The 21409-nt window shown below is 39.1% G+C and overlaps 1 protein-coding gene across 1 annotated transcript in view; it reads left to right on the top strand.

Moving 5' to 3' along the window:
* The window catches only part of kcng4a (potassium voltage-gated channel, subfamily G, member 4a), a 32965-nt gene extending 15883 nt beyond the window's left edge, over nucleotides 1-17082 (top strand). The window contains exon 3 of the mRNA XM_039762468.1: nucleotides 15708-17082. Within this exon, the coding sequence (XP_039618402.1) occupies nucleotides 15708-16502 (795 nt within the window). The 3' untranslated portion in view covers nucleotides 16503-17082. The remainder of the gene's footprint in view (nucleotides 1-15707) is intronic.
* Nucleotides 17083-21409: the final 4327 nt, after the last annotated feature.

A 21409-nucleotide genomic window follows, 5' to 3' on the forward strand; every position in this document is an offset into this window, starting at 1 on the left:
TATAGTGGAACCTTCACCTGTTAACTCTTGTACTAACCTTCCATACAAGAGGAAGCATTGTTCATTGCAAATACCATATTAAATAAAAATTGCTTTCATTAACGGTACAAATTCTTATTTTCTGCACTTGAATATATTCAATATCTATTTGTTTTATTCAATATTTGTTTGATTTTTAAAAAATAGGTTCCTGCATAGAAAGGAAAAGATTGTCTTTTAGTGTTTACTGTTGTTTACTTCTTGTGATTTAATCAGCAGCTAATTCTGTATTGCATTTCTTCTAATAGAGAAGATATAAAATGTCCCCCATCTGCCACAATTGCTAATTGTATTAACACAGGCAGAAAGTTTTCATCACCTCTGAATGCTGGAAACTTTACTTTTTATGTGATTTTTGTAGCTTATAAAAAGTCACCTTCAGATCTGGAACACAATTCACTGCAATCAAGTAAAGGATTTGAATAAACTACAAAAGCCATTAGCTGATAAGATGAAGGGCTTTAACTGAAAGGACAGAAAGACACTGCTAACAATTTCCATTGCAGTCTGACAGTTCAACTTCAGCCAGTTCAGATCCGGCATGTCGGCTTGTAATTAATAGAGGCTTTAACATTTTGCCCTGCCTGGTAAAATGACTTAAGTTTTGTTCTTCCAATTAGCTTATCAGTGATTACTTCTGTCATCAACTATCATCAGCTGCTTGCTTTTTTGTAAACAATAGAAAACATTTAATTAGAAAACTCTTTTGTCCTAAGAAAATAACCTTTAAGAATGCTCTTTTTATTGCCTTTTTGTATTTGCCTCTTTTTTAAGATCTTATCAGTCTTTACTTTTGGTTTTTTGACTCTGCTTTTTAGCAGTGCTTGAAATGGAGCAGTCCATTTTAATTTTCAGTGATTGAGAATTGGCAGTTAATAGCTGAGTACCGGTGCGTACAGCCACCTCACCCACTGACCCCCAAGGGGGACCTTCCCAGACTCTTCGAAGCAATGCATGCTGTGGCCTGCAGGAGGCACTCCAGTTCCCCTAACCTGACACAGACAGATGTAGACCTAAGTCCAGCAACACACTAGCTTTTATTTCACTGTGGGAAACACTTCCCCAAACGTTTTCCACACAAACATAGTATAAAGCACAGTACCATAATAAGCACAAAGGAACCCACAGCACTTTGTCTTTTTTCCATCCTCTCTTTCTGTCTCCACTCCTCCTCAGCATTCTTCCTCACCTTCCTCATGACACTGGCACCTGGAGCAGAGGCAGCTAGCTGGCTCCTTTTATGTAATTCCTGAGAGTACTTTTGGTGTCCTGTAGGACTGGTCTGGAAGCACTTCCGGGTAAGGTTGGAGCCCAGCAATGTAGGGTTCAGGAGTAAACATTGCCTCCCCAGACGGTACCCCTGGAAACCAACAGGGCTGAGCCACCAAACACCAATTCTCGGTATGCCCTAAACTGGAGTGCCTGGAGAAAAACACTGACGTGGAAAGAGAATGTCCAAACTCTTCATAGATAGTGCTTGGACCAAAACTGAAATCCTTTTTGAAATATTAATGGACTTTCTGAAAATGTAGTACTGAGCCTGTTAGAAGGTAAACGTATGAGGACACAGAGTATAATATATGACATATTTCAAGTAGACTTTAGATTTGAGCCGTATACTTGTGATACAGTATGTGCTGCTTATATCCTAGCTTGGATCCAATGAGTCTCTCATCCCATTTTGTGATTTGCAGCATCCTTTATTTCTTGAGTTTATTATTTCAATCCTGTGTTCTTCTTTTTCTTGTACATTTAGTCAAACTCTTTTAGGTATGTAAGCCCCATATGCATTGTACTATTTAGTTATTAACTGTAAGTGCCATGGAAGACAGACGGGCATCCTGGCTGGATGAGAAAAGAACATCTTGCCTGGTCAGAGTACTATAAGTAATAGACCAGCAGAAGCCGGAGGTCAGGTGCAGTTCCATCCCCCCAGTGATCCCCTAGAATTCATTCCAGTTTATACACCCACAAGGGTACATGGGAGTTGGAATATGGAAGTTCAGTCTTGTTGGGGACCCTGGGTGCTATTAGAGGGCACTGCCTGGGGAGAGTATCTTACTGGTTTTAACATGACTCAAAAGGGCTTAGGACACACTATGCATAGCACGTGAGCACATAGATGACACACAATGATACTGGACGCATTCATGGCTCTGGCTTAAAAGGGGCCCACTGCCTCACCTCGGGGAGTAAGAGTCAGGAGACAGTGGGTAACAGTCAACAGGAGAAGTGGAAGGAGAAAAAGAAGATTCACTTGTTTTAAAATTGTGGTGTTGTTGATTGTGTCCACTTGGTGAGCTATTTAGTGTAATAAAATCCTTTATTTGAACCCTGAGATGTGTTGGTTGATATGGAGTCTCAGGGTTTGTGGCTTAGTGTTGCCCCCTTGTGGTTACAGAATGCTCGCTCAAGTAGGAGCCCTACCTACAGCTGGTGACAAAATCAAATTTTCTCTGCTTAGCTGGGGAGTGGCATGACTGGGTGGCTGAGTGACTCTCACTTGCTTCAACTATCCACAACTTTACAACTATCTTAATCTTTCCCGAAGTGACTAAAATCATTACATAAATAGTGTAGTATGATGGGGTCCTAGCCACACAACAACATGCTTCTCACAAATGAGTCCTCTTTGAATTGTTTTCCATGAAAAAGTGAATTTACAAAGGTAGTGTGATGGGTTCTTTTCATGTGTTGTCCCCTTCTGGTTATTGTATTGTGTTCCTACTTCATTTGTCTGTCCCCCACCTTTCTCATTTGGGCCTGGATGCGATTGTATCACCACAGCACTGACTCTTAGTTTTTGATTAGTGGATTCCGAAAGAGGATGGGTGTAATTTGTTACTTTACTCAAGCTACACAATGCATTGAAAAATTTCACTGGCAGCAGGAATTTAAAATAAGTGGAACTATTTCCTTCACAAAGCTCCCCTCATTTATTTCACTCAGATGACATACACAAACAAGGCTGATGGTGTGAACACCTTCGAAAATTGAATCAGGCTAAATTCTGACAGTGCACAGTGACTGATAGCAAAGCAAATATCTTTTTCAAGAACCCTGTCCTTGATCTAGTCTTTACTAACTTTATTGATGAGGTCGGATCTTGTTTGTTGGGAAGCCAAAGAAAGCATTTTGCTGATTTTGGAAGAAACTCTGCAGTGAAAGTTACACTGTCATACAGTTGTAATCAATCATAGCTGTGTACCTAATGAACATGTGTTACCTACATGAAACGCCTCTTTGTAGGTCTTCAGTGTAATCCATCAACACGACAGGATAATTTATTAGTTTTTTCCACAGTTTGTGGCAATAGTCCAGTCATACTCTATTCTACCTAAGCACTTACAAAAAGCTAAAAATTTCAAACATTGAATGTTTTCTCCTTCCTTCAGATTTTAAATTGTGTTTAGTTTTGGGGAAATTTTAAATGCTTTTTTGCAAAAAGACAAAAAGTGTATGGGTTCCCATTAAAGAATGTCTATGGGCAAACTGCCAATGGCTCAAACCAAACGGTGTGATTATATCAGTGTGCTGGAGTAAAATGAAAACTGCCTTGGGAAAGGTAGATATCAGGCTCGGCAAACTTTTGAAGGAATGTCCGACTCATAGCTGAAGTCCACATGAGTGTGTCTAAACTGAATGAAGGGGGTCCCCAATAAATGTTCAGAATATCAGAAAAAAATAGAGTTGGCTAAGCTGCTAGGAGGTGTCATAGAAAAGTTACTGAATGCAATGGTGATGTATGGAGCTCTCAGAGTTGTCTGTTGGGTGTTAATACAATACAATACAATACAATTTATTTTTGTATAGGCCAAAATCACACAAGAAGTGCCACAATGGGCTTTAACAGGCCCTGCCTTTGATAGCCACCCAGCCTTGACTCTCTAAGAAGACAAGGAAAAACTCCCAAAAAACCTTGTAGGGAAAAATGGAAGAAACCTTGGGAAAGGCAGTTCAAAGAGAGACCCCTTTCCAGGTAGGTTGGGCGTGCAGTGGATGTCAAAAGAAGGGGGCAATACAATACAGTACACTACACAGAACAGAACAAATCCTCAAGACAGTATAAAAATAAAAATTTTAGAAGTACAAGTAGAATTTAACAGTAGATGATATCACATAATATGATTTGGATTTGTTTTGAGTCCTGGAGACCTCAGCCATCTAGCTGCCTCCCCCATCTGGCCATTCCACAGCTGAAATAGTGCTAATCTGATGAAAGGACCCTTCTTTCCCACGATTCCTGTGATCCTCCATCAGGGATGACTTTACCATAGGCAGGCAAACAACTTGGCAGGTGGGCGTGGCACCAATGCCACATTTGAGTACCGAGAAGAGAAACAGAATAGGTGAGGGTTAGTATACAAATTATAACTATCATGCTACTTAGGTTTTAGTGCTAATGACTAACAACAGAGATGCAGTATGTACAGTTAATCAGCAGCTCTAGTCAGGATATGCTAAACTGAAGTAGTGAGTCTTCAGTCGGGATTTAAAGGCTGAGACCGAAGGGGCATCTCTTATAGTAGCAGGCAGACCATTCCACAGTTTAGGGGCCCTGTAACTAAAAGCTCGACCTCCCACTGTTATTTTATTAATCCTTGGAATCATAAGCAGACCGGCATCTTGAGATCTTAATGTGCGCTCAGGTTTGTAAGTCATGATAAGTTCAGACAAGTAAGCCGGACCTTGGCCATTTAATGCTTTATATGTTAAAAGGAGGATTTTGAAATCTGCCCTAAACTTAACTGGGAGCCAGTGTAAGATTTAAAAACTGGAGTTATGTGTTCATATTTTCTTGTTCTTGTAATAATTCTTGCAGCAGCATTTTGGATTTACTTAAGGCTGTATAAAGAACAGTTTGAACATCCAGTCAATCCTACTAGAAATCAATGCATGAATTAATTTCTCAGAATCCTGTTTATTTAGAAAGCGCCTTAATTTCCTAACATTTTTAAGATGGAAGAAACATGTTTTGGACAACTTTGTAATATGCTTTAAATGACATACTAGAGTCAAAGATAACTCCTAGATTGCGGGCTGATTCAGTAAAATTAATGGGATTCCAACTGAGTTAAATGATGACAAAATATTGCTGTGATCAGCGTCATTCCCTCCAACAATTAACATCTCTGTTTTATCTGTATTTAAAGACAAGTAGTTCTCATTCATCCATTCCTTTAATTCACTAACACAACTAATTAAAGACAACATCGGAGAAACTTCATTTGATTTAAATGAAAGGTATAACTGGGTGTCATCTGCATATGAGTGAAAATTAACATTATGTTTCCTAATGAGAGATCCCAGTGGAAGCATGTAAAGTGAAAACAGTAAAGGTCCCAGTACTGAGCCCTGGGACACCATATTGAACTTCTGTGTATAATGATGGAGTACTGTCAGCACATTTCTGTACATACTGGAATCGATTTGATAAATAAGAACTAAACCAAGCGAGCACAGTGCCTGTAAGCCCAACATCATTTTCTAGCCTGTGCAGTAAAATAGAATGGTCAATGGTGTCAAATGCTGCACTTAAGTCTAACAACATAATTACAGTGGAGTTTCCTTCATCAGAGGATATCAGAATGTCATTTACAACCCGTGTTAGTGCCGTTTCTGTACTATGACCAGTGCGAAAGCCAGACTGGAATTTCTCAAATAAATTGTAATGCGTAAGGTGTGACTGAAGCTGACTGGCTACTTTTCTAGTATTTTAGAGAGAAATGGTAAATTTGAAATAGGCCTATAATTATTTAGTATGTGTGGGTCTAGGTCTGACTTTTTAAGTATTGGTTTAATGACTGACACTTTTAGTGCATCAGGTACTGTGCCATGCAATAATGAACTATTAATAATGTTTAGAATAGGCTGCAAGAACATCCATTGCACTTTTTACTAGTTTTGTTGGCACTGGATCTAGGGAACAAGTAGTGGGCTTCATTTTAGTAATTAAAGTTAAGACTTCCTGCTCAGTTACAGGATTAAAATTATTAAAGTGCTGAATGCAATGTGAGACAGGGTCTGCTAAGCTAGTATTTGGTTTGTACTGTGATGCTGAGATCTGGGATCTTATATTTTTAATTTTCTCATTGAAGAAGTTCATAAAGTCTGTACTGCTAATATCTGTTGGTATTTTGCACTGTTGATCTGAATTCCATTTGTTAATTTAGCCACTGTTCTAAACAGTACCCGAGGATTTTTATTATTGCTATCTATTAATGTAGAATAGTATTCTGAGTGAGCTTTAAAGAGAGCTTTTTTATATTTTTAACACTCTCTGTCCATGCAATTTGAAAGACATGTAGCTTTGTTGTTCTCCATCTGCACTCCAGTTTTTGACACTCTAATTTAAGAGCCGAGTGTTTTCATTAAACCAGGGAGAGTTTCTATGTGCTTTGATCACTTTTGTTTTAAGGGGAGCCACGGTGTCCAGAGCATCTCTCAAGGTCACATTATAATGTGATGTTAGCTGATCTAAATGGTTTTCCACAATTACACTCAACTTACTCAAAGTATCTATAAATTTTGAAGCAGAATTACAATCTAGATGTCGCACTGTCTTTGTTTTAATCTGTGAGTGCGTTGGCATGGGCAGGACTAAATCAAATGTAATTAAGTAGTGATTGGAAATACTGTAACCTCATTTAATGGTGTAATATTTAAATTTTGAATTTCAACTTTGTAAGTTATAATTAAATCTAATGTGTGGTTATGATTATGAGTTGGACCTTTGACAATCTGACAAAATCCTACTGAATTTAACAAATAAGTAAAACATTTGCTAAAAGTGTCAGTTTCCACATCAATGTGTACATTAAAATCCCCCATCAGTACTACGTGATCATAATTTATAGCCAAATCAGATAGAAGGTTGCTAAATTCAGTCATGAACAATGAATATGGCCCTGGTGGTCTGTAGACTAGCACTATAATTGTGTTGGAATCTGTTTTAATATTTAAAATGAATGCCTCAAAGGATGTAAAGTTGCCTAAATTTTTAGGAGTGATTTGCATTTTGTTACAATGAATTATTCCAAGGCCTCCTCCTCGACCAGAATCTCTAGACTTATGAAGGAACGAGTATCCATCTGGTGACGCCTCAGCTAGGGAACAGTGTCACATTTACTAAGCCAGGTTTCAGTGAGAAGACACAGATCAGATTTTGTACTTAATATTATATCATTTACCAAAACAGCTTTAGTGCCAAGAGAGTGAATGTTCAATAAACAGCATTTAAAACTGCATGGTTCTTTCTGAACTGGTGATATATTTTTGTTTTAATTTGAAATAAATTTCTATTACAGATGCCCCTGGTGGAGGTCTGGTTTTATCCCTTGGTCTAATTATACACCTTATTTTTTGGTTATCAAGTAATTTAAGGTTGGTATCAAGACTAAATTTACTGGATGCCCCACAACAGGGATTATGGGTAACAGCTTCAGGAAAATAACAGGTGGGATAAACAACAGCCTGTGATTTAAGATCACATGACTGTGGCCTGGATGGTGCTCTAATCAGTCAACCAGGCAGTTTTGCTGCCATATTTTGGGATAATACATAAGATCCCCTCCAGTTAGGATGAAGACCATCTCTTTTGAAAAATCCAGGCCTTTCCCAAAAATCATCCCAATTGTTCACAAATGCTATGCTTTTATTTGCACACCAGGTTTCTAGCCAGCAGTGAAGGGAATGCAATCTGCTAAAAATCACATCCCTCTATATAACCTTGGTAAGGGGCCAGATACAACTAAACCATTTTCTTTTTCAACATTTTTTTAGCTTTGGTGCATAGAGAGATGAAGTTCCGCTTTAATACCTCAGATTGCTGTAAATAAATATCATTAGTGCCGACATGCAGCAATAAGGTAGATACTTCATTGTCGGCGACACAGTCCAATGCGGCCTCTATGTTAGAAATCTTGGCCCCTGCGAGGCATTTAACATTAACTGCTGGTTTAACATAGTTTGGAATTCTAACATTCCGCACTATGGAATTGCCAATTATGAGCACTTTCTTATTCTCAGTTTCCACAGGTGCTCTGTGGAGTGCTGAGAATCTGTTCTGGGTCCGAATTGGTGACCTGGGTGCTGGGGACTAAATTTTGGATTCTTAGACCCCCGTCTTACTGTTACCCACTCGCCCTGTGGCTGAATTGGTGCTACTGACTTCGGCCATGGACTGACTACAGTGGGACCTGGAGAGACTGAAGCCGAATCAGAAGTAGCCAAATTATCTAAACAAACTGAGTCGATACAATTTTTGGTTTGCCTAATTGCTATCAGGTTCCTAATGCGGCCCTCCAATTCGCATATTTTCCCAACCAACTCTAAATTAACTAAACACTTTTGGCAGGTGAAGCTGTCTACTCTTTTGGCTGGAAAACCTGAACTGTACGTGCTGCAGGACACCCAACATATAAACGTGCCCTCAACAGGCAGAGAGCAGATCTTATGTTTAGTGTTGATATCATCTTCTCTGTTTTTGTAGTAACTTTGGCGCTTTCCATGTTCAGCTGAATCACTAAGAGTCCGTCAAATTTAAGTTTCCACCACCCACTGAGCGATCGACTTTGATTTCTCACTGCCAGTTATTTCTCCTGGTCAGCTGCCAGCTTTACTTCAGGTGAACTTACTCAGGTGTTTGCGAAGGGCTACGTGCCTGTGGGAGACACTGCTGCTCTGTGCTTCTGCTCGCTGCTACTCCGAAAAGGTGTGGCCTGAAAGAGTACATATCAGGGAGAACAACTGGAAAATTTAAAAGGACCCAGGATTTTGTTGTCAGGTATTAATGGTGCCTCAAAAATATGGTAAAGAAATCCTGGTGAATAATGGAATGGGCAGATGGCCAAAAACTGGCCTGGGTGTTTGTCTCTTTTAATACAGGTAGTTTCTAGGCTCAAGGGTGCCTGGAATTGTTTTCTTTCCTTAATAAATAAACACATGTGTAAGTAAAAACTCTGCCAAGAAAGGACTTAAAACTCCTTGTTCACTTACTTTCTCAAAAGCTTCATTAAGGATTAAATATTTTCATGTTTTTCTAAAAAAAAAAATCTGTAACTAGGCACTGCTTGAAATTAGTTTTATTTATTTATTAGGAAACACACTGACCTCTAGTCCTTAAATAATGGTGGCTCATTTAGAGCAAACTGAACTTTTACATTTTGACTTCACATTCTTTGGTTTTCACATCGCTGATCTAACTTTCGTTGTTAGTGCTCCTCAAATAAACATTGATGTACGAATATAATGAAATGTTTGCCTATGGATGAAAGCTATGAATATTTGATGATGTCCTCCATTGTCGGCAATACATAAAATATCTGCTCTGTTAAATCCTCCCCAGTCACTTTTAAGTGCTATTATTTTGAAGAGGAATTGTCTAAGAGCAACAACAGCTCAGCCACATAGTGGTAGACCACACAAACTCATATGGTGGGGCCTCTGATTGTCTGTAAAAATCACCTCTCCTATGTGGAGTCCTTTGTAACAGAGTTGCAAACTACCTGCCTCTTGAAGCAACATCAGCACAGGAGCTGTATGTCGGATGCTTCATGAAATGGGCTTCCATGGCTGAGCAACAATGTAGCAGGGCCATATAGGTATTGTTGTTTATACTGTTTGCACCCAAGTCGCATCTCATCACAGCACCCCATTTAAACTAATATTTGTCTGTTTAAATGTTATCCCTGTAATGAGAAACGGGGAAGGATGTTGCGGGAAGGCAGCGACCCCTGGACACGTCAGTACTGGAGTTTTGCCAGTTACATCCGACTTATCATTATTTAAACGATCAGGAGAGAGTATTGACAACTGATCATAATTTTTTCTGCCATTATTTACATCGCGCCTTGTTCTAGTTTGCTTCTCATTTCGCCGGAATCACGACAGCACCATCATCGCCAGAAACCCCGGGGTTGGACATTATTATCCACCATTCGCCAAGTAAGCACTGTGTGGTCGTTCTGTTTTATTCGGGAGATTCAGACACATCCATTTTTGATCAGTCATCCATATTCTGGACAGTGATTTACCCGGACTCAATTTCACGTTCATTGTCATTCAGTATTCATCCATTGATATTATTTGTGTTTTGTGCTTGTAATACGTTTGCAGAGGCAAGGGAGGTTTTGCTATTTTATATGTGTTATTTTTACTTTGCTGGTTTGGTGGAGGGATATATATATATATAGATATATAGATATATTTTACGTCGTGGATTTGCATTATTGTATCTGTCATTGTGTTTCATTTAATATATTCCTACACTTATTTTACATATCTACTTTTGTTTGCTAGTCTTTGAACCGTCGATTGGAGAGGAGGGAAAATATTATTTGTCAGAGGTATGGCTTGGTATAGGTAGGTTTTCTCAGTAATTCATCCAGGCCACAGGTCCTGGTAGTGTGGCTGCCGGCTGGGTAAGGGATCGGCCATTACAACACAAGCCCAAAATGCAATGTTGACTGTTGACTCAGTGGTGTAAAGCATACCAACATTGGAGTCTGGGGATGTGGAGAGGTGTTCTCAGGAATGATCAATCATTATCTTACAGCCTAATGGACAAATATGGAATTGGTGGATGCTAAAAGAATGCTGTCTTCTGGACTATATAGTGCCTAATGTAAAGTTTGGCAGAGGAGGGATAATGGAATAATGGTCTGGGGCTGTTTTTCAGGGTTTGGGCAAGGCCCCTTGGTTCCAGTGAAGGGTACAGTATATGAACACATCTGAGCCAATTGAACACTTCCAACCTTGTGGCAATAGTTTGGGGAAGACCTTTTTGTTCCTGTACCATTGTGCTCCTCTCCAAACAGCCAGTTCCATAAAGACATGGTTTGGTGTGGAGGAACAAGACTGGCCTGACCTCAACCCTTTTCAGCCCCTCTAGGATGAACTTCAATGCCGATTGTAAGCCAGGTCTTCTTGTCCAACATACGTGTCTGACCTCACAAATGCTGTTTAGAATGAATGTGCACAACTCTTCCCAGAAGAGTATAGCCTATTAAAACTGCAAAGTAGAGGGCAACTCCATATTAATGCCCTTTGTTAACGGCCATGTCCAATAAAGTTATATAGGTGTGACGGTCAGGTGTCCATAAACTCTTGGCCATGTAGCATAATATAAGAAAACAAATAAATACCCAGTGCTCAATACAGAGTCACATATTGTACTTACGAGTTGTTGTGACAGTAAAAATGGATGAGACAGAAACAGATTCAACAGGCCTAAAAGCATTGTGGAGGTCACTCCACAGTATTGTGAAATACAAACAAACAAACATAAGTTAGTGCAAATCACAGTAAGATAGCCAGCCTACAGTAGGTGGAGTGGAGTGTAATGAAGAGGGGTGTGCTGATGTATAACTCACCAAGTCAAAGTAATTATTTGTAAACTAATTTGCATTTATCTCCTGGTAAATATTATAGGCTCTAGATGGTTAGTGCATATAGATAACTGAATTTAAATTTGTTTTAATTCATATTATTAGTATCTCCACAGATGCATTACAGCTTAGAATTTTATGAAAGATTTAAGCTTAATAAATGAAGATCACTTTTTCATTTATTATTAGATGATTAATGAACAACTCACTATCTATCAGCTTTGTACACCAGATTTCTTCAATCCCTTTCACAAACCAAGCCCCTTTAACTTACTTAAGGACTTCTGGAATTCTTTCCACTGCAGTTCAGCTCAAGACTTTTCAGTGATCAACTCCAGGACATTCTCTACTATTAGGAGTCATTCCAGTGTAAATTTGGCCTTATGTTTCATTTCATTTTCTAACAAAAGAAAATAGTCATCCCAGATTTAGCTTTTTACCAGATGAGAGGATGTGCTCTAAAATTTGCTTGTTACTTTGCTTCATACATTTTCCTGTCATTCCTGGCAAACTTCCCACTGACTGCTGGCAATGCTAATGGTGCTGACTGGGTAATGTGCTGAATTTGTGCCAGACGTAATGCTTTCTATTTAGACCAGAACATCGTAATTTTATTGTCTCTGGTCCCAAAGCAATTCTGTTCATGTTTGCTTTATTATATGCGATTCAATTATGTTTATTTTAACAGATGGGCTAAAAGCATTGTGCAGATTATCAAAATGCAACACAACAGAAATGTTTTCAATTAACACAAAAATAGTAATTACTCAAAGAAATAAAAAAGTAAGACATACACAGTACACTAATTTAATTGTATTTGAATGATTGCTTGATTAGTTAAGAAAACAATTGGATCTTAGATTGAATTTGGTGTATTTGATTTGTTAGTTAAATTTGGAAAATGATTTGTTTAAGCAAAAGTGTTTACAGTAACATAGCTAAAATCAGCATGGTACTGTAAGCCTTTCATTCAAATGGAAGATAGTAAAGAGCACTGTTGACTTGGTTTGAGTGCATTTATACACTATTTCAAATTATACTTGTCATAATGCCTCTTATCACCAGGACAATAAGAGACTTTACAAGTGAGTATTTCTTATATGAAACAGGCACCTGCACGAAAAAGTCACAAATAAAAAACAGGCATCTCAAGCCCTGCACCATGAGCATCATAGCAGACAAAACCTGCTATGTTTAAATAGTATAAATAGTATTTAATATCCTCTGCTCACTTACTGTAACTATTCCCAGTAACAGACATTTTAAGCAACAGTGCCCACACTTTTGCATTCCACTGTACTTCTGAATGTTTAGAAATCACTTCAGTTTTATTTGTCTGGCACCTCATGGCTTAGCATTACAAGAAAACCCCCACATGTGATATACCGTGCAACTCGTCTTGATGTCATGTTATGCAAGACATTGAGCTTTCTGGAGGTTCTTCCCTAATTGTGGCCCTCCAGACTTGAAAATCCCACATTCTTATGCCTTTTCTGGACATTATTTTATGCAGAAATGTACACCCTTATGATAAAGAGTAAACCAAGAGGTGTCTGGAGGCAAAAATAATCAGAACGAAGCTGTGCACACCACATCAATTGACCTCAAGGGTTCATCGCCAAATTGGATACGAAGTCAAAACTATTTACTTGTTCACAAAACTTTGAAAAATGGGGATAGGTAATATAGGAATGCAGAGTGTCGTCTTATGCTATTTTGAAGGCGGTGGTCACGATAATGATATTTTAAAAATGTGATTCTTGACATGTGGTCCTATTCCTCTTAAGAACCACTCTCAGAAGGTTAAAAATGATAAATTTCAAATATAAGTATGTGGGGTATCATTTTAGACTATTTCAAGGTCAGTGATTATGAATACGATGTTATTATTAATGTTTGATACTTTACTAGAGATCTAACCCTCTACGGACCTCAATCACAATCAGCAAACAATACTTGTTTCCATAATAAAAGCAAAATGGCACAACGGTAAGACATATTATAAAAACAACATATTGTGTCTAAGGTCTCCCCACTTAAGTGGAACCATAACCAAGCCTGATTCAGAAGCCAAAAATTCATGGTATCTTTCATCAAAACCAGAACTGCAACTCTAAAAATCATTGTCACTATAACTATTGCAAAATTTCTTTAAGCAGAATTTTCTAAGATGTACAGTTTAAACAACCAAAGTTTTCTTTCTGATCCCGTCTCAGATGATCTGGTAATGACTGTGACAGACTTTTATGTGATTGCTGATATAGCTGTACCTGTTATTAGGATTCAATGGGAGTTATTCCTTGTTTTTCAGTTTTTTTTGGAGATTTTTAATCATTTGAAAATAATTTTAATGCATTTACATTTTTTTTTTTACTTTCTCCCATTACCTGTTTACTGCGGTGGGCTGGCGCCCTGCCCGGGGTTTGTTTCCTGCCTTGTGCCCTGTGTTGGCTGGGATTGGCTCCAGCAGACCCCCGTGACCCTGTAGTTAGGATATAGTGGGTTGGATAATGGATGGATGGATTACCTGTTTATGCAACACAATCAGAGTGTCATGTGATTGAAGTCCTTGTGCCTGTGATGTCACTGGATTTCTGGCATTGGTTTGGCCATGTTAACAGTTGAAAGTTTTACCCAGTTGGATAAAAAAAAAACAACTCTTCAGTAGATAGATAGATAGATAGATAGATAGATTGATAGATAGATAGATAGATAGAAGTAGTAGTTAGCTTTAATTCAAACAGGCCAGGTGCTAGGCTTCGTGTCTGCATTGAATCCTATTTTTGACTTTGACTTCAATCTTCAGTTTGCCCCTGTATTGTGTGCTTTATTATAGGCTTGACCCTTTCCTGTCACTTACTACTAATTTTAGTTGCGTGTTTACATCTTCCAGTCTTCTGGTTACTTACAATGGTCCCTAGAAACTCTCTCTCACAACAATCGTGTAACTGATGTCATCCATTGCTCTTCTCGACGGTTATCCATAGTGACCAGCCCAAAAAATGGCAGCATCCACGTAAGGCGCTTTTCCACTGCATAGTATGGCACGACACGGTTCAGTTCAGCTCACTTTTGGGGGGTTTTCCACTGGGAACAGTTCCTGGTACCTGGTCCTTTTTTTAGTACCACCTCAGCCGAGGGTCCAAGCGCACCGAACCGTTACCAAAACGTGACGTGTAAACTCTGCTGGTCACTGATTGGCTGGAGAAAATTGTCATTACTGCGTCACTGAACTTGCGACACAAGACACAACAGACCTGCTAGATTTTTAGCACAGCCAGCGAAGGTTCGGACGCACCATTTTGTTTTAACCAAAAATGGCTGTTTCGTGGTCTATTGAGGAAGTACAGACGTTCCTCGTTGGTAGCGAGAGCGGATCCAGCGAGAGCTGGATGGGGCGACGCGGAATGAAAAAGTTTTTCAGGAGGTCGCTAAGCTCTTGGGCGCACATGGCTACCATCGGACTCACAAACAGTGTAGGGACAAGTTAAAAAAAATGAAGAGCGAGCAGTATATGCGGCGCAACTATAACGACACGTGAATAATCCCGCCCACTCTAAAGCGGTACTAAACTGCAGTCGAAACGCAAACCGAGCCGAACTGAGCCGAACCAAGGTGAGCTGTACTGAACTGTGCTGTGCCGTACTATGCAGTGGAAAAGCGCCATTAACGGAGTTGGAAAAGACTTATGTAAAGTAACAGAGTAATACAGTATTGAGTAGTACATCCTCAAAAACAAAACACAAGTGAAGAAATACATTTTTTTGTGTTTCAAAGCCCTAAGAAGAAAATGAATTTTAAAAACAAGAAAAATACGCCTAATCAAATTATAATGAGTCTTAACTAGTATAACACCCACTGGTTGTGACTCTGTGCCACAGATGGCACAGCTTCTGAGCTGCAAATGGTGTACTTCCATGTGTCTGATGTGAGGCTGACTCTGTCTAAGCTCGTCACGCTTACACATGCCTGGACCATTACACTTATAGGCATGATTCTAGGATTAGCTGGTAACTTCACACTGGCCTGTTACGAGTGCGTGTGGATCATCTAATCCAGTTGTTGCTCCACCTGCCTATGACCTAGCAATGGAACAAATAATTGAAAGATGACCCTATTTCTACATTCAACTAACACAAGTTTATGCTCTCTGTGCCTCTACAAAGCTCTTGCCTGATGATAGTATATGGTTGGTAATACTAGCAATTAAAAAAAATCTGAACTTTGCATGTGTAAAGTTATGCTCAATTAATTTAATCTCTTTCTTTATATTTCTTTTAGGGAGAATGTTCACAGAAATGTTACAACATGTTCATCTTGGAAACTGTGTGCGTGGCCTGGTTCTCCCTGGAAATCCTTCTTCGTTTCATTCAGGCCAAGAGCAAATTGGCATTTATTCAAAGACCCCTAAATATTATCGATGCCATTGCTATTCTTCCATATTATGTTTCTTTGATTGTGGAAGATGAGAACCAAATCAAGGAAAAGCCTGGGGGCAAAGGCTATTTAGAAAAACTTGGGCTAGTGCTTCGAATCCTGCGTGCCTTGAGGATATTATATGTCATGAGGCTGGCGAGGCACTCTCTGGGGTTACAGACCCTGGGCCTAACTGTGAGGCGCAGCACAAGAGAATTTGGACTGTTGCTTCTCTTTCTATGCGTGGCAGTCACACTTTTCTCACCTCTAGTTTACTTAGCCGAGAGTGAAATGATGAAGAGCCAGGAGTTCTCCAGCATCCCCGCTTCTTATTGGTGGGCCATCATCTCTATGACAACAGTTGGCTATGGTGACATGGTGCCAAGAAGCATCCCGGGCCAGGTGGTTGCTTTGAGCAGCATTCTTAGTGGGATTTTGATCATGGCATTCCCAGCCACATCCATTTTTCACATGTTTTCTAGATCATATTTGGAATTAAAGGTGGAGCAAGAAAAAATGCTGGAGAAGGAGAGACATGCCCAAAACAGCACAAATTTAACAGAGAGTGAGACAATGGAGAATACCCACAGTATTGTGTCAGAAGAGGAAGAGGGGCCGCTGCCTCCGTTTGGCACTAACAACACAAGCCGTCACCCATAAAGAGCCGTTTTCCCTCAAGCATTATGTTGCTGGATGATCAAACCACCCCATTCTGAAAAAATATTAATCCTTGCACTTCCATCATGGTGCCACAAAACAGTATAATACTGAAGCAAATTTGGATGAGGAAGCGTTTGTTAAAAAGGATTCAAATAGGAAAGCTAAGGGATGACATCTAAGAACCAAAATTGTTATGAACAACTTATTATTGATTTAACTGTTAGCTTGGCATACAGAAATTGTTTTCATTCATAATTTTTTCACTAACAAATGATTTTAAGGAGAGTTTACTTTCTTCTAGACAACGGCCTAAGCTACAAAATCATGCATGATATTTTGGCATATGGGCTCCAATGTTTACTGAGGAAATTACTGTACCAAGAATGAAGAGACAGCTCCATTTACTATGTTTGACTTGCATAACGCTTGTGCTCTGTTATTTCATGTATGGCTTTCCTAAAATAATCCTATACCAGCATCATAAAAACTGTTTCTTATTCCCATGTACACTTCCTTAATGTCTGATATAGAGAGAAGCCTTAATACTTTCAGCTAAAACTAAAATGTTTCAAAAACACCATAGAAGCACATGACTGTAATTTTAAAATAAATCATTTGCTTAAGTGCACTATTAAATGTAGCATTTATTTCATTCATAACATTTTACATGTTTCATTCAAATATTGACCTATTCAATCAATAGGAAATGTTTAATTTAAGACGGTTATCATGTGATGGCAGGCGGATTTGGATATTTTGAGATTTATATAATTTTGCACGGGTACCTGATTCTACTCACTTACTTTGAAAATTGCCAATATGAAATGGGATGATATGGTGGTGCTGTGGTTACTGTGCCTGACAGTTTTCACTTTCTGCTCAGATCATTATAAACCTAATCCTGAATCTTACTGGGTTTCTGCAGGTGGTTGAGTTTCCTCCTACATCCCAAAATTGTAAATGTTAGGCGAAATGGTGTCTCAGTATTAATTTTGTATGTGTGAGTGTGCCCAATGATGGACTATTCCCTTCTAATGATGTTTTTTATCTTGCATCCAATGCTGCCAGGAGAAACCCTGACACTCTGTTACCTTGTGATGAAGTTAGCAGATATAGAAAGGTTTTGTATAGAAATTTCAGAGGATGGGGTGGCATGGTGGTGCAGTGGGTAGTGCTGCTGCCTTGCAGTTAGGAGACCCGGGTTCGCTTCCTGGGTCCTCCCTGCATGGAGTTTGCATGTTCTACCTGTGTCTGTATGGGTTTCCTCCCACAGTCCAAAGACATGCAGGTTAGGTGCATTGGCGATTCTAAATTGTCCTTTGTGTATGTGTGTGCGTGCCCTGCAGTGGGCTGGCACCCTGCCTGGGTTTGTTTCCTGCCTTGTGCCCTGTGTTAGCTGGGATTGGCTCCAGCAGACCTCTATGACCCTGTAGTTAGGATTTCAGAGGATGTGAATTTTATGTAGGAAATTCATTATTTTTAAATTCCACTTTAAATTCTGACGACTCACCCAGTGGTACTGTGCCCAGTGCTGCCTGGATAGATTCTATTCAATGTGAATCTGAACTGGATTAAGCTGGTTGGACAATAAATGAAAATCATCTTCAGATCATTATAAAAAATAATAAATGCTTGGAATGGGGCATTTGCAGTGCGTAGCGTGGCTGCCTCACCGCCCTTCAGTCCACAACTGACTTACTGTCTGCGTGGAATGTGTATATTCTTCTCCAGCTTCCATGGGATTAACTCTTGGCGTTCCTGTTAACTCCCATAATGCAAAGACGTGCAGGCTGGATTAACTGCCAAGTCCTTGACCTTAAATTGGCCCCATGGGTTATGATTAGAGGAGAGAGGGAAGAGTGTAAAAACTATGTGAAAAACACAAATGACTAATAATTAAAAATATGTTTATTGGAACACCTTAATCAGAAGCAGGAAAAGGATTAACACTAAATAAAACCAAGCTATTACTGAATATATAAAGCTAGCTATAACAACTGAATAATTTAACCAAAAAACAAACATCCAAAGAATTATAAATGCTAATCATAAATTGAATTCTATTAATATTCTGTATTTAACACTTAAAAGGTTTACCAAGATCAGAATGTAATACGACTAAACATGACATAAGCACAGTAAACCAGCCAGAAACCAAAATGAAAGGATGTTGAAATAAAATACATTCAGTTCCAAAAGGTTTTACACCAAAACTCCAGGAATGAAACTCACTACCAAGACAAGAAATTCTCAGTAACTAAACTGTAAAGCTAACAGACCACAACATAATTAAATTTCTATTTACATTTACTTGCTTGGCTGACACATTTACCCAAGGTAACTTACAACTTTTATGAAACAATTGGCTCACATTTCTTTTTGGCTTTTCAATTGGAGCACAGCCAGGTCAAGTGACTTGCTCATGGTCACACAGTGTCAGTAGTGGGATCTGAACCCACAACCTCGGGGTTTGAAGTCCAAGGCCTCAACCACTACATCTAAAAGTTACCAGAAAATTAACACTAAGGGTGTGAACAGCAAAGAGAGGGCTCACAGTTCCTTAGGGGAAAGGTCAGGCAGTCAAGCAGTCAGTCATTCATTTTCTAACCCGCTTTGTCCTGGACAGGGCTGCAAGGAGTTCTGGAGCCTATCCAAGCTAGCATAGGGCACATGCAGGAACAAACCCTGTACAGGGAGCCAATCCATCACAGGATGGATTCACACACAAACACACACACATACATACACCAAACACACACTAGTATGTGTTTAAACTGTGGGAGAAAACCCACATGGTCATGGGGAGAACATGCAAACTGCACACAAGGAGGACCAGGAATATGAACCCTGGTCTCTTTACTGTGAGCTCAACTTACAGCTCAACTTGTAACACATAATACCGAATAAATAAACAATAAAGAAAAAAATACAATAATTACTATACAATTAAACAAAAATACTGAAAGTTAAATAAAAGGCATGGACAAAGCTCCAGTAAAGTGCCAACATGGTGTGAATGAGAGCTGGTATGTCCCGAGTTATACTTATCTCTCCTCCAGTGCTTGATCCCACAATCTGCACAGTGCTGCAAACATAGACCCCCCATTTCTATTGAGTTCTAACATGAAAAGTCAATTCTGAAATATTTTGATTTGGACTGAACTGCATTAATGTTAGATTTTACGCTTCACTCACTTTACATCTCTGCCGCTCGCGTATGTGGATTTTACTTTCACCAAACAACAAATCTTTTAATTCTCGTGGATACTCCTCTTCGTTGGGAAGAAACACTACTTTTCCTTGATGGCAACACGAATTAGACGATCTACAAGTCTCTGATTTAAAAGTTTAAATTCGAACAATATATTCCATCTCTTTTTGCTGTTCTGTTATTTCACCGAATAATAATTTTCATTTATTTGTGCTAATGCAATCTTTACTATCATTTTTTTGAGACTTTCGAATTTTAGTACTTCCATTATCTCTAACCTTCTCTGCATGTGTATTGCACCAACATTTTTGAATTCTTTACAACGTTCTACTTTGCCATCTACTCTTTGTCTTTTATTTCCTGCCCTGGGCGTGGTTAAGTCTCTTGGCATAAAATCTCGCTTCGCGGGACGTGAAAGTATATCTCTGAAAAAGTCATGTCTCGTCCCAGGCTAAAAAGACTCGTCCTGTCCCAGGATTTTTTTTATTATAATAGAGAGACAAGTCATTAAAAAACAATATTGATTACAAAGAAACAATTTATCCATCCTGCGGTGGGTTGGCACCCTGCCCAGGATTGGTTCCTGCCTTGTGCCCTGTGTTGGCTGGGATTGGCTCCAGCAGACCCCCATGACCCTGTATTCGGATTCAGCGGGTTAGAAAATGGATGGATGGATGGATGGAATTTATCCATCAGATTTTTTTTTTTAATTTGTGCAATGTGTTTTCCAGTAATGTGGCATTTTAGAGCCAAAGTACTAAAAACTTTTCACATAAGAAGGAAACTACTAGTTCTGCTTAGACGGAGTTAAGCTCTACCTAGGTAGTAGTAGCAGCTAGTGCTCTTTCAAACAGGGGTAGCACAATTTAGGCCTACATCATAAAATTAGTCAATGATTGGGTGTTATTTATAAGTAAATTCTGCACTCCTTTTTTTTTGTAGAAAATGGTCTGAGATCCTGTTATACCAACTGGGAGTCTTTTTTAGAGACTTGACCAATTTCTTCTCAATGGCCAGCAGAGTAAGGCAAGATTTATACTTCACATGACGCATACTCCAGCGGATGCTCCTGCTATGCAATCGTTGTACTGTTTATACTTGCACAAGTACTTTATGTAATTCTGGAAGATTCCACCAGGTGGCAGTGCAAAATATTATCAAGGTGAGAACATGTTCAGCTTCGCTGTGTTGTAAAATGCCTGGAACACGGATTAAATTCCGATGACACCTTACCGAAATATTTCTGAAAAGGATGTTTAATGATTAAATCCATCAATCCAGGGATGTGTCCCTTCCAGCAAGCATTGGGCACGAGGCAGAAACAATCCCTACACAGGGCATCAGCTTATCGCAAGGTGAATACAAGCACACACATACACTGGAGTCATTTTAGCGGCACCAAATCCCCAAATCTGCCTATCTTTGGAAGGAAAACATGTAAACTCCACATAGGGAATACCAGCTACGTGACTCCCTGCGAGACAGTAGTGCTACCACTCTGCCACCGTGTCACCCCCATGTGTGTAATTATTAACAGTATTCATTAATTAAACAAAATTAACGATTTATCTGTAAAATGTAACATACACACTTTAATGCATTTCATCATGAAAGTGATATCAAGTATAAATCCAAAGATTCTAAATGTGCAGTGAGTTAGAATATCACACATTTAATGTGTTCTGTGTGGTGATCT

The sequence above is a fragment of the Polypterus senegalus genome, chromosome 9, assembly GCF_016835505.1.
Source record: "Polypterus senegalus isolate Bchr_013 chromosome 9, ASM1683550v1, whole genome shotgun sequence".
Lineage (NCBI taxonomy): Eukaryota > Metazoa > Chordata > Cladistia > Polypteriformes > Polypteridae > Polypterus > Polypterus senegalus.